Genomic DNA, 14,469 nt, shown 5'->3' on the forward strand with positions numbered 1-14,469 from the left:
ACCATTTAGGAGCCAGGACAGCAAACAGTCGTGATTTTGATGAGTGTTTAGCTCGCAGTGAAGGAGCAACGAGTCGTTTAGCTGAAGCAGAGCGGAGTGAATGGGCTGGGGTGTAACATTTGACCATGTCCTGGATGTAGACTGGATCTGATCCGTTCGCAGCACGGTACGCAAGTACAAGTGTTTTGAACTGGATGCGGGCAGCCACTTGTAACCAGTGAAGGGAGCGGAGGAGCGGAGTAGTGTGAGAGAATTTAGGTTGGTTAAGACCAGTCAAGCTGCTGCATTCTGGATGAGCTGCAGAGGTCGGATGGCACTAGCAGGTAGACCTGCCAGGAGGGAGTTACAATAGTCTAGGCGTGAGATGATCAGGGCCTGGACCAGAACCTGCACCGCCTTCTGAGTGAGAAGGGGGCGTATTCTCCGGATGTTGTACAGCATGAATCTACAGGAACGTGTTGTTGCAGTAATGTTGGCAGTCAGGGAGAGTTGGCTGTCGAGTGTCACACCCAGGTTCCTAGCGGTCTGAGTGGGGAATAACACGGAGTTGTCATAGTTAATAGTCAGGTCGTGGGTGGGAGAGTTTGTCCCTGGAAGGAAGAGTAGTTCAGTCTTGTCAAGGTGTGCGGTCATCCACTGAGAGATGTCAGTCAGACAGGCAGAGATTCGTGCTGCTACCTGTGTTTCAGATCGGGGAAAAGAGAGGATTTGTTGGGTGTCATCAGCATACCTATGGTAGGAAAAGCCATGCAAGTGAATGGGCCAAGAGAGTTGGTGTACAGAGAGAAGAGGAGAGGACCCAGGACAGAACCTTGAGGGACCCCAGTAGTGAGAGGACAAGGTTCAGACACAGATCCTCTCCAAGTTACCCTGTTGGCTGGAAATCTGCCCCATCTTTAGCAATGAAAGTGTCATGTGTGCGTTTGCCGGTAAAGTAATGAATAATTTAAAGTCATGTAATACCAATACATTTCTTAAGAAGTAAGGAGAGCATCTGAAATAACAACCAAACAAGCAAACCAAGCTTAATTAATAATTAATCAAAACTGGTTTATAATTCAATTGGCTGTTAAGATGTTACATTCATCTATTCTCCTAAAAATGCTGGGCTATTAAATAGTTTTAAAACAGAACAGTTTGGTCTCTGGAAGTAGTTGACTTTTATTTAGTTAGTTTATTAGTTGCCTCTGCCAAGGATGTCATGTTTTCCCCTTGCTTGTTGGTTAGATGGTTGATTTGATTATAACCAAATCATGAGAAATAGTTTGGCATGAAACTTGGAGGAAGGATGTTGTATGGGTCAGGGTAGAACTCATCAGAGTTTTGTGTGCATCAGGAGATGAATCCGGGAATTGTTTTCACTTACTGTAACTTGTACTTGTGAGATCGGACAATTTTGATATTTTCATTGCTTTCCCAGAGAATAGTTCATGAACCTTGAATACAAAATATGATTGGAGATAAATGCTCTACTGGGTGCAATTCAATTTAGTTTCTTACTTTTTCTTCATGAAATGTGTTCCATATATAAAAACACATCAGTGATAAATATTATGGGGGCGATGAAGGGCAAACGACAACGGCAAATAGAGGATTACAACGGCAAATCACAAAAGACAACAAAAAGCTAAACACAGCAACAAATAAGGTATCACAACAACAAGACATAACAACAAAAGCAAAACTCACCTTCTATGACAAGGATCAATTCTGATAGGAGTTAATCTCTCTTGAGTTTTTTACTTTTCGTTGTTGTGTGTCCTCATTTGCCATTTGCACCATAAAATATCCCCACATTAAAACTACACAGTGGAATAACTTCCGCCAAGGAGGTTATGTTTTCACTCCAGTCTTTGTGACTGAACTGAACAGAGCTTTGTGTGTGTGTGTGTGTGTGTGTGTGTGTTTGTGTGCGTGAGTTTGTGTGAGTGTGTGAAGTTTGGTGCACTTTGATTGAATTTGAGGGACTGTTATGCCTTGTATGAAGTATGCATTCTGTTGCATTGTGGGTCTGCCAGCTGCAGTGTCACTTACCTAACTTGTGAACAGACTGTATGTAACAGGTACAGGGGCTCACAGGTTCAGTGCATGGCATCTTATTTTACCAGCCAATGAGGTGGGAGGGCCTGGGCCTCCACCCCCCACTGCCCCCACACACACACGGCAACACCAGGCCGCCATTTTGAGTGAGGGCAAGTGTCGCAAATTCAATTTACACGCTAACTATAAATTTAACCACGTGCCCTGCAGGACACCGGAAGTAGGCTGTAGCATTCTGGATGGTTACACCCACTGAGTGTTTTCAAAGTGCTTACTTCTCCACTGAGCTAGCTGGTTAGCAAGTTAGCTCGCGTTGTATAAATGCCTCACCTGTCATGGCGGACAGCAGCTCCCACATTTGTGGCGTTACGTAGCCCTGTGACGTAGCACCGGCAGAAATATTACTTAAGCAACTTTCATAGCTCATTCCACCGCTGAAAGGCATCAGATCATCACGTAAATCCACCGAGAGGAGAAAAGGTAAGCGACAGATACTGGAGACTGAGAGAGAACTGCATGAGTGGGACGAGACTTACTGAAGAAAGGTCACTGCAAGATTTGTTAAAGTGTGTTTACATTGTGTTGCACGGACATGCTGGTGCTGGTCTCACTGGGCTGCATGGGACCGTGTGTTCTGAAAGACGAAGATACAACTTTGTTATTATAGGTCTATTCCTGTGACGTTCTAACACCCAAATCTCTGCCCTTTGTTATGCATGGAGCGATGATACCGTAGGAATGACTGGTCAATACACAATCAACACTTAACATGGGTTTATAGCTTACACGGATTACAATCATGATATTGCAAATTGATATTGTTTGTATTGTGGTTTGTGTTGCCCTGATTATACCTGTTCTGGTTCCTCAACCTGTAACACAGTTCCATAACAATGTTCCATTAAATGTCCCACTCAGTCATATTAGAATATATTACAGCTCTAATAAATATGTCCTCCTCTCTCTAGGCTCAGGAAACATGGCTCTCAGAAGTGCTGCCATCCGTCTGCTCTCCAGCAGCCAAAGATGTGCTGCTGTCACAGCGTCCAGAGCCCAGGGCACCATTGCAACAGCCCCAAAAGGTACATTTGAAGTTATTCATTTATATAATATATACATAGACGGTGTGATAGTACTATTATGTTAGAGTGACCATCTTTTTTACTGTTTTTCGTCCCTTCAGACGTTGAAGAAGTCAAGAAACCGACAAAGGCAGGTATGTGACATGTTGAATATGGTCTGTCAAGATTCCTTTAAATGTTCTGCTGAGGCATGTGATGGTGACATAACCACTGTGTGTGTGTCTGTGTGTGTGCTTGTGTGAACATGTTTTGACCCTCAGCCAAGGTGCCATTCAACTGGCGGGACGCTCTGAACCTGGAGGGTCTGCTGACAGAGGAGGAGATCATGATCCGAGACTCCTTCCGTGATTACTGCCAGGAAAAACTCATGCCCCGTATCGTCATGGCCAACAGACATGAACGTGAGCTGAACACACATCCATGATCAGAGTATACCAGGGTTATACATAGACTGTATATACACAGACAATGTTGTTAATATCTTGATCAAACAGTAAATAGTGGCTATAGAATAATTCAGTTTTGTTTGTTTCTATTAAAAGGATTTTACAAGCTTGTCACCTTCTCTTTCCCAACATGCATCGTGCAACAGATTTCCACCGTGAGATCGTCTCAGAGATGGGAGAGCTGGGCGTCCTGGGCCCGACCATTCAAGGTAAACAAAAATACTTACTCATACTCCCCTCACGTAATAATAATTTAATTTTCTATTTGTGCAAGGCAAGTTCAATATCATACATGTACTTAAATGTTTTACTGTTTATATTTTGTTTACATTGTACATATTGCTGTCTTTGATATTTATTTGTGTTAATATTACTTTTTTTACTTAGTAATTACCCTCTACTGAGTGTTTATTTCACTATTCCCTTTTTGCTGCTGTAACACTTTAGGTGTCCTCATAATGGGACTTTTAAAATACCATCTTGTCTTAGTTCCATTCTAAATATTGCATAGTACATGGTCTTCAATGTATATATTAAATCTATAAATGTGTTCATTTTTCTGTCCACGCTTCATGGTTTATTTTTGCCATTTTACGGTGGCCCTGAAAGCTCAATTCACTTCAACTGGCGGGACGCTCTGAACCTATTTGCTGTGAATGTGTAACTGAAGATGTATTTTCTCCATTTGCTTTGCATTCTGTTTGCTTTGTTTTTCTTAAGTTGCAGGCCGTTGACCCTTCAGGACTTTGCATTGCTATCTGTTTACCCTGCAGGATACGGCTGTGCTGGCACTAGTTACGTGGCGTACGGTCTCATCGCCAGAGAAGTCGAGAGAGTTGATAGCGGGTATCGGTCAGCCATGAGCGTCCAGTCTTCATTAGTCATGCATCCAATCAATGCTTATGGCACAGAGGCTCAGAAGGAGAAGTACCTGCCAAGGCTTGGTAACAAATATTTTAACACAAATCGGCACTCCATTTCAGAAACATTAGTGTACTTTTATTTGAATCAGTATGGTGTGTTTGTGTTTTTTTTTTAATCTACAGCTCGTGGAGAAATCCTGGGCTGCTTCGGCTTGACAGAGCCAAACCACGGCAGTGATCCAAGCAGCATGGAGACCAAGGCCAAGTACAACCCATCCAGCGGCACCTTCAGCGTCAGTGGAGCCAAGACCTGGTAGGTGGACAGACCCACATGAAGCACAGGCCCTTCTGATGGAGCGTTTGCTCAAAGCAACAAGACAACAATTCTCCAGACTTTCTGCTGACTTTATTCTAGGGGGCAAGGTGGAGAAAGTCCGCAGATAATCCGGAGGCTCTCACTCAGACATTTGTGTTCCCACATGCACCTTCATTGACAAAGTACAGAGAATCTCTGTTGTTCAGTGCATGTCTGAAAGCAGCTAAACAGACAAACAAGAGATTAAAATCGAACCTGCTTGGTGGAGGTAAAAATACAGATGAGGAGGCGTAGTCCAGAAAATGATTTTCGTGATGTAATGCATATAAGAAAAATAAAAATGGTTTATTCTATTGAAATTATATAAAATAACGTGAGGGACAATTCATTCTGTCCCAGTGTCCATTAGTTTTCGATCATAAATTAATTTTAAATATGAAGTAGGTCTGGTATTTGGAGAATAATAATATTAACAGATGTGGTGCACCTCTCTTTGGGTCAGGTTAAAGCCAGACCAGCTTTTGTGTATCAGCTTAACTGCAACCCTGTGTTAAGTTCTTTGTGAATTCTCCTTCCCCGTCCTCTGCTAGGATCACAAATTCCCCCATAGCAGACATTGCAGTGGTCTGGGCCAAGTGTGAGGACGGCAGGGTGAGGGGTTTCATCCTGGAGCGTGACATGAAGGGTTTTGCCACCCCCAAGATCGAGGGCAAGTTCTCACTGAGGGCGTCAGCCACTGGCATGATCCTTATGGACGAAGTGGAAGTTCCCCAGGAGAACCTGTTGCCCAACGTCTCTGGTCTGGCTGTAAGTGGCTACTCACTCGCACCAAGTTGAACGAAATAAGATCAAATTGAATTAAATATAACAACATGAATGTTTCTTTGCGCAAATATCTTACATTTCTTCCGTTGTTGACCTTTTTGACCAGGGTCCCTTTGGCTGTCTCAACAACGCTCGGTATGGCATTGCCTGGGGAGCCCTGGGAGCGGCTGAATTCTGCTTCCATGCTGCCCGACAGTACACTCTGGACAGGTACGTTTTATATTCTGTCGACAGTTTGTGTGAACATCAAATCAAGTTAGAGGACTTGACAGAAGCTGTGTTTTGACAACAGAAAATGTTCCCAGGAAATAGGAACCTTTCCACGACACAGGGTCTAAGTTGAGTTCTGGGAAATCTTGTTACCTATATTTGCTCAGGGATAGGACTTTGTAAAAGTAGTGGAACCTTTAGGCCTGATTCGCAATGCTAAACATTTGTGCTTGATCAAGTACCCCAGCATTTTAATTTAACCCCCATTTTGCATTGCTTTTAGTGCTAGTCTCTTTCCCAGCGTTGAGTAAATAATCTCAATGTTAAAGCAGTATAGTCTTGTTGTTGTATTGTCACCTGCATGTTGTAGCTTTTAGTTTTTCATATGTTAAGCAGCTCATTTGTCTAATCATCCTGAGTATTCAGACTTCATTGGAACCAGGAAACCAACACTCTGAAGAAGCTTTGTAGTTCTTTTTTGAAAAGTTCCTGGGACTAAAGATATAAATCCAGTTTGAAATGAGTGTGACATTATAATCATACTGATCAAAGTGTCTCCTCAAGTTCAGTCAGCCTTCATTTTTTTATATCTCCCCCCCCAATCAGAATCCAGTTTGGTGTGCCACTGGCCAGGAACCAGCTGATGCAGAAGAAGATGGCTGACATGCTGACAGAGATCACCATTGGTCTGCATTCATGCCTGGCCCTTGGAAGACTCATTGATGAGAAGAAGTGAGTGTCTCTCTTTCTGTATTTCAATTTCTTTCTTATTAGTTTTGGTCTCTGTCAACCGCTGCAATGAACACTTTTCCTTCTCATTGTCGTGGAACAGAGCGGCACCAGAGATGATCTCCATGCTGAAGAGGAATAGCTGTGGCAAGTCGCTGGATATCGCCAGACAAGCCCGAGACATGTTGGGAGGAAATGGCATCTCAGATGAGTATCACATCATCCGTCACGTCATGAACCTGGAGGCTGTCAACACATATGAGGGTAGGCACACACGCATGAATGAAGGCACTGCCCTTAAATTGTAAAGATTTACCAAAGAACCACAAACTCCCAGTAGTAAGGTGACAATGTAAGATATAATGGCAGCAAAGTACGTCCACCACCAGAGGTCAGCAGTGTACAGATAGATAGAGGTTGACAATTGATTAGTATGGAACATTTTGAATAGCCTCTCATGAAAGTTGACTAACTTGTTTTTAAAATGATATCTTTATGCATAACTCAAAAACAATTTTAAATGAAAATAACTTAATTCATTACAATTGATGCTTTTTCCATAGGAACTCATGACATCCACGCCTTGATCCTGGGCAAAGCCATCACTGGACTGCAATCTTTCACAGTTGGAAATTAAAGCTTTTCCGCTACCTTCCTGAAACTGACTTTTTGTGGAATACTGCTGCTCATGTGCCCAGTGAGAAACATGTCATCTCTGGGCAGAACTCCGTTTGTTGAAACATGATGAGCAATAATCCTCATCACACGAGGAGCTATACCACGAATACTTTATTACATTTACAAAATATTTTTTTAACTACTGAAGGGAACCATCTCCTACCACTTCTGCCTGGTATCTGAATATGTAAGAACACCTGAACAAAGCATTGGGTCCAAGTGAGATATTTGAGGGACATTTGCACGGTTAATATAAGGTATTTATATCCATATCGCATGGAACAGTCAGGGCATTATGAGTTGTTTTTTCGTAGCTAAACAGTATGTAAATAAGCGGTTACAATGGGTTCTGAGATATGTGTGGTCGTGTGGAAACAAATCGATGTAACCTGTTATCAAAATAAATCTGTTACTGGTGGTTTAAAGATTGGCATCTCTGGTTTGATGGAACATGAAAGTACTGATGACACATTTTGGCACGAGAACACGTAACTTTTATTTAGGGGATCAACACATATTGAAATGGAACATAAGTAAAACATGTATTAGTTTTTGCTTTCTTTTTCTATGCCTGGAATCATGACCTGACCTGACCGACCTAGAGTCGCAGACAACTGTGTATTCTTGGAACAAGAGGAAGAAGAAAGAAGGAAGAGCAAAACCAGATGAGCAATCTTCTCCAATACAGCCTTTTAGGCAGACAACTTGAACTACTCTGAAAACTCAATATAGTGATAAACACAGGAACAGAAACTTATTGCTAATAACATATTAATCAGTTCAATATCTAAGAACATTTACTAGTTTATGGGGACCCTGTCATTGTAATGGCCAGACCCGCTCTGATCCCTGCCAGCGCCCGGTTGGCCTCCTGGAGCTCAGAGCAGAGTTTAGTGCAGCTGTCCAGGACCTCAGTCAACTCCTGCAGCTTCACCTGCATCTCATTACTGTTCGCCTCGTAAACCTGGTACATGTGCTCCTTCATCTGCTGACACCCCTCTGTCACCTGGGGAAAAAATCATATGAGAAAAAACAGATGAGATCGTCTTTGCAGGGAGCGAAAGTGCAGCACTCACAGTCGTGAAAGGAGTATTTGTAAAGTATGCGCCTAGTGGACCAGACAAAAGACAACACACTGAGGAGGACCAGATGAATTTAAAAAAAAATTTTTGTACCTTCTCCACCAACTTCTCATTGAAGCTGTCCAACACTTTCTGGTCACTGCGGTCGGCGTTAATCTTTTCCACCAGCTCCTGCACCCTTCTGCTGATGGTGTCTATGTTTGAGCTACGGTAGATACAAGTGTTAACAATAAAATTCGAAATCAGACTTCAGTCGAATGTCTTAGTCAATGATGGATCAATGAAGTACACCTCATCTGCTGAAAAAACAAAACACTACATGAATTATTGTTGCAGTGTGTGCGTTGGTGTGTCGGTGATTGTTGACCTGGTGTGTTGCTCGTCAGTCATGCTCCCAGTTGAGAACTTCCCGAATGAGGAGTCATGGTCTTTTTCTGGCGACTGCGACTCCAAGGACAAAGAAACAACAGTTACAAACAGCACAAACATATATCTATTTGGACTGATGATAACAAAATGTTAGTTTGGGTTTGGTGAAAGGTATTTTCAGCAGGGACAACATGGGATCAAGGTGTGTTGTGTGAACTAGTAATGATGAAAAGGTCTATGTTTCCGAACAGAACAGTTCACATGATTCTTCCACATCTTAATCTCTCAAGGTCCTTTTTCACTCAACATATGGCAGGTTCCTGGTCTACTTGTGGAATCGGGCTACATTTGTGGTGTGGTCCACAGTTTGAGTAAATCTGTTTTTTATCGAGGGATCCCAAAGCATCATAACAAGAGACAATGGAAAACATAAATAGTCCCATTTCAGAAGCTCTTTTTTTCTTAGCTGTACAGGGATCAGGTTCAGCCTTTTACGAGATTAATGGCAAAGCTAAATTGATTTTCATTCTCTTCATTGTGTGTTTACCAACAAACTAAACAGGCAGGGTGGAGGAGGACAAAGGGAAGAGAAAGAAACACAAACAGTTTAGTTTGTGCATCTGTGAATTGGTCACCATGTTCACAGAGTTATCTTTTGATTACTGATAATATACAGTGTCATTTAAAAAGGCTGTATTCTGGTTTATTATACGATTAAATGTTACCATCTGTGAGTCTTCGTGTCCGCTCTTAGGAGTGGACCTGGAGGTGGACGGTGGTGTAATGTCTTCATAGAAAAGTTCCATTTTGATCTGGTTGAACCTCGAGAGAAACCTGAATTAGAATCAATAATGATGATAAAAAAAGAATAAACAACAGGGACAAATGTCTAAAATCGTTTTCACACAGAGAAAATAGCATGTCAGTGCTATTCTTTCACTTACAGCTAGCATTAGCACCATTAGCTTTAGCTAAAACCTCTTGGCTCTAAAACACTAACTTTAACTTTAGCTTCACACTTCCACACAAAACAATTATAATTATGTATAACTTACACTTTACTGTATCTCACAAACAAATGGCTCCTTGTTTTACTTACAGGAATAAAGCTGTGATCAGGACTGAAGTGTTGAATAAGTGTAGCTGTCTCTGTAGTTATGCTAACCTAAGCTAGCTAGTCTGCTGGTTTCCTGTCAAATACAGGTTGATCAATTACACTGTGTATAATTTATAGTGTTTATTTGACACATCAATTTTAAATACACTGTTGAAATGTTAAAAATATGTTTGGGATGTGGTAGAAAACAATAATGACTTATAAGAAAACTAAAACCAAATGTAACAAAAATTCTATAAATTAAAACAAATATAAAATGAAATACAAACATTCAAAATCTTCCACATTTTGTGGGTTTAATGAGGAGGTGCTCTCTACTAGTAGCAGTTTAAAAATAGATAAATAAAGTAATTCAGAAAAACTAACTATGCCTCATCTTTTTGCTTTAGTGCCTTAATATTATTTTATCACCGGACTGTTTTCAAGAAGATCAACGTATAACAATTCACCACAATTTCTAAATAAATAAAATGTCAAATCTCATAATAAAGTTTTAATCTGCAAAAATAACTTACTTGCAGATATACGTGGGCTGAAGAATATTTTCCTCTAAATGTTAAGGACAAGTGCAAAGAAGAATAAAATGCATTTACTTGAGTAAAGCACAAGTACCTAAGTTGATTTAAATACACTCATTTCCTGGTATCACTGATTTGACCTGTTTGACACTCAATGGTCAGGAAATCTTTTTACAGAGACATCCATGAGAAATTATATCACAGTGAAGTGAGTATCGATATATATCTGGTAGTGGAGCAGGATTTAATTTCGACCTTTTCAGACATGAAGTCACTTCATGAAGGATTTACTTCTAATAAACTAAAAACAACTGAGAATTTCATAGCAAACACTCTTTTTCCTTTGCGTCTTGGATATGTATGTGTGCGTGTGTGGTTGTAATGTGTGTGTGTGTGTGTGTTTGCTGTGGATTAAGTCATCTCTGTGGGATAGGACGGTGGAGGGATGAGAGCCTGATTGATCGTGGCTGTGATTGGAAGTGTAATCCCCCCCTTCCTCTCTCTATCTGTCTCTCCCTGTCACCGCCCATAGTCTGGATTATTGCAGCAGGGAGGACACAGCACGCGGCCGAGGGGCTGAAATGTCCCGGTGTCCTGTTGGCTACAGGACGCACTAATGGTAGTGATGGAGTAATTATCAAAGTAACAAACTGCTATGTAGAGAGATGTCGATGAGGCAGCACTGCAAAGATCCAAGTGGGTGTAATCCGGAAGCTGCAAAAACTTGGTCTTGACAGGTGGGTGAATTTACTCACTGGCCTAGTTTCATATTGGTAGCTCATTATGCTTTAAAATTTAAATAGAAAATGTAAATGCATTACATTCTCCTATTAAATCCTGTTGCTTCAGTTGAATTGATATTTGATTGAATATCTGAGCAGTAGTCCTAACCTTAACTCTGCTTCTCTGCATTTCAGGTATAGAGACATCTCAGCAAGTGGATACTTCGATGAGAACCATTTTTAGTTTGAATATAAATGTAACGGAGTAGCTCTGGGAATATGGATAACTTAAATTTGGACAACTTAAATTTCACAGACGTTGGAGGACAGTCTTTCCACTACTTGGTTCACAATATGGAGCCTCTGTACAAGGAGTACAAGCCCCCGTCCAGGGACCTCATCCTGCTCCCCAAGTCTGTGGTCTACCTGGTGATGGCCGCCCTGGTCGTGGTCGCTGTCGCTTACGCCATCGTGGGTCACCTCATCAAAGACCTCATGCTGGATATAACAGGTACTCAAGTCTATGGGATGTACATCAATCTTCATACATAAAAAAAATACTGGATGATATTGTTTATCTATGTATAAATGCATTTTTCTCGACCTGTCCTCTGTTATTGATTTATTCCATTATTTATTATAATGTGAGGAATATTTCTACAGATTTCACTTTAAGTAAACAAATATCTGTGTTAAATAATGATTTACATTCAACACCAAGCTCTTTATTCAATACAAATATTCAGTTATACATTGATTAGTTAGTTTGAGTCCTCATTCAAAAACTCAATGCATCATATGACCCAAATCTTAGCATTGAGCTGGTTCAGGTTTTATATGTAATTGTAACACAGCTAAATTAGGCACTGTTTGATTTCACTGTGTTGAAATTTAATAGTATTAATAGTCATTACGACCCCAATACAGGAATGACTTAATAAATTTAATAATTAAATAGCAGAGATAGCAGCTTTTGGAGAGGCTGCAGTAAGAATTCAGCAAACTTATTTTAATAATATTAATAATATTCTGCAACAATTAAACAAGACAAGACTTTAAATAACGATGGTATGGACAACCTTTTATGCCTGTCTGTTTACTTGTTGGTTGTTTTGTTTGTTTGTTACCAAAATTACACAAAAACAACTGCACGGATTTGTTGGAAGGATGTGGGTTTTGGGAAGAAGCATTTTGGTGTGTATCTGAATCCAGGATTTTCTATTTACGATCTTTAACATTGCGAGATTATCCAGGGAAAATTCAATGATTTTGATTCAAAAAAATAAAAGTCATTTAGAGGACTGATGATGAGTGTGTGAAATTGAGTGCAGTTTGATTGAATTCAAGGAGACAGTTGGGCCTTTTCGGAGGTATGTGCTTGACTGAGTGTCATTCTAGTTTGGGTAAGTACTAAGTATACAATCAAATTCTCATCTCTCCTCCCGTGTCCGTCCACAGACTGTTTGTTGGGCCCGGTTGATGATGACCTGAAAAAGGAGGCTGAGCTGGATGGAGTTAGTCAGCTGAACATGCCAGCTGGCCTCAACCACTCCCATCCAAATGCTTTCCACGTGTGGGACCAGGATGACTGCATCATCCCCATCACGTCCCAAATCGAGAGCCCGATGTCCAGCCCTATGATTGCCGTCATCCCATACATACCCTCATTCTTGCCCCACTCCCTCAGCATGGCGAGCCCGTCCTACAATCAGCCAATCCCGAAGGAGAGTGACGCATGAGTGAAAGGGTCAAAGACAGTTTTCACATGGTGCATCTTTACTGTCTTCCTCCGTCTCCTCTTAAGGTGAACTTCTTTGGCTCCTTGTTCTCGCCTCTGACACAACCTTTGCCCATCCACTGTTTTAAAGGAGTTGGAAAAACATTTTCTGGGAAAGCTGTGGAATAAAACAGTGAGTTTTGCAGGTCCAGTTAATCTGGAAACACATAAGGCCAATCAGGTCGAATGGATTAACTTCTGTTGGAGTGACAGAGCCTAAGATGCAAGAGCCTTCACTTGTTCCTTTTCCCAGTGGATTTGTGCCAAGTCACCATCGTGATCACTTTCCTTCTCCTGCCAGTCTCACTTCCTACATCAGTCCATTTGTTTGGATGTTGGATCTTTTCTGGATTCAACAAACTTCTGACGTAGCTGAGTTATTAGGAGCTTGTGACCACATTCAATGCAGAATACTCCAAATATATAATAACTTTTAACCGCCAAACTTCCCTTAAAATCAATCTTTAAGCCATTCTGTCCTACTAGTTCTTTGCTGAGTATTATAGACAGTGTGTTTAATAACCTGCAGAGAAATGGTGAAGAGATCAGTGTGCACGTTACAGTGCTGTGTTCTCATGTCGAATAAAGGTGAATACTAGTTACTGCTGAGATCATGTTTGCAAACACTTGTGTTCCAATCTTATTCTGATACTAAATATATTCTTTTAGGAGGATAGGCCGTGATTACTTACTAATAGGGTGGAGATAATTCAATTAGTGGAGGTGACCTCTTTAAGGTGACAGTGTGATACCTTTTTAACGACAGGAAGCTGTCACCTATGCTACAGATGAATATAGGGAATTATCTTAAAATAACAAAAAGTCACAAAGTGTCAGTAAATATTGTTACATGACTCACTCATATAAGTCATATCTGGTAAAGTGATGAATGTGATGATGTGAATTTTCAAGGCTCACAAGTCTCTATTTTTGCTTGTTGGAAAAAAAACACACACACAAACGCACAAGGTTGCAAAGTCGTGTTTCAATGACTTCATAGGACATTCCATAGACTTCCATTGAGACTTATTCTAACCTTAACCATTGTTACTTGCCTGGGTCTTATATTAACCTAAATCTAAATTAACACCTAACTTTAACCTAAACCTTAACTAAATATAACCTTAAAACATGCCTTCACCTTAAAATGTAATAGATTTTGTTATGGTGTCTTGTTCTTTCCCCCATTACCTAATGGTGTAAACAGATTTAAGTCCCCACAACATGAATAATACCAAGAGCACAAACACAAACACACACACACACACAGTTACATAACACAAAAATAAGGATTTTAGGTTCTATTTTAAGCAGGAAGTTGGCTGTGAAGCAGAAATCCGGTTTCAAAAAAGGTTGTGACATCACAAACACACACATTTGCACGGTACCAGCACTCCCATTAATCTCTCATTTTCTCTTTCACCATTATTGACGCACAATCAATGTAATTACACACTAACTTTTTTTTTATCATCATTATTTTAATCATTTGATGTTTTGGGGAGAACTCTTATTTAGGCAACATTGCTCATTCCATCTGTGAGATCCAGAGCGCCTGTAGTCAGGGAGGGCCGGAGATTAGGGAGAGAAGATTAGATGAGCAGCTTAGCCTTTAATACAACGTCCTTTTATTACTTTTGAGCTGTGGAATTAGATAATCGGACAGCAGCAGCAGCCCAATCTGAGGGGCCGGAT

General features: G+C 40.8%; 1 protein-coding gene across 2 annotated transcripts; it reads left to right on the plus strand.

Annotated features, from left to right (window-relative positions):
- The first annotated feature begins 2,437 nt into the window (after positions 1-2,437).
- On the plus strand, positions 2,438-7,614 carry gcdha (glutaryl-CoA dehydrogenase a). Of its 2 annotated transcripts, none has more exons than XM_061090624.1 (12): positions 2,438-2,520; positions 3,009-3,122; positions 3,224-3,256; positions 3,383-3,523; positions 3,715-3,777; positions 4,342-4,512; positions 4,615-4,744; positions 5,338-5,554; positions 5,679-5,782; positions 6,389-6,514; positions 6,615-6,775; positions 7,075-7,614. In XM_061090624.1, exons 2-12 carry the CDS (start codon positions 3,020-3,022, stop codon positions 7,146-7,148), a joined length of 1,323 nt encoding a protein of 440 aa, XP_060946607.1. In that variant the 5' UTR covers positions 2,438-2,520; positions 3,009-3,019; the 3' UTR covers positions 7,149-7,614. The 2 variants fall into 2 exon arrangements, with proteins under 2 accessions (XP_060946607.1, XP_060946614.1); XM_061090631.1 differs by having other exon boundaries at positions 3,015-3,122.
- The last annotated feature ends 6,855 nt before the right edge of the window (positions 7,615-14,469 follow it).

This window comes from Limanda limanda, chromosome 2, assembly GCF_963576545.1.
Source record: "Limanda limanda chromosome 2, fLimLim1.1, whole genome shotgun sequence".
In the NCBI taxonomy this organism is placed as follows: Eukaryota; Metazoa; Chordata; class Actinopteri; order Pleuronectiformes; family Pleuronectidae; genus Limanda; species Limanda limanda.

Excerpts from the sequence above, each read along its gene's own strand:
- gcdha (XM_061090624.1), top strand. The coding sequence starts at position 3,020 with ATGGCTCTCAGAAGTGCTGCCATCCGTCTGCTCTCCAGCAGCCAAAGA. Across the intron at positions 4,745-5,337 it reads GTCAGTGGAGCCAAGACCTG|GATCACAAATTCCCCCATAG; the intron begins GTAGGTGGACAG and ends GTCCTCTGCTAG. Across the intron at positions 5,555-5,678 it reads CCAACGTCTCTGGTCTGGCT|GGTCCCTTTGGCTGTCTCAA; the intron begins GTAAGTGGCTAC and ends CTTTTTGACCAG.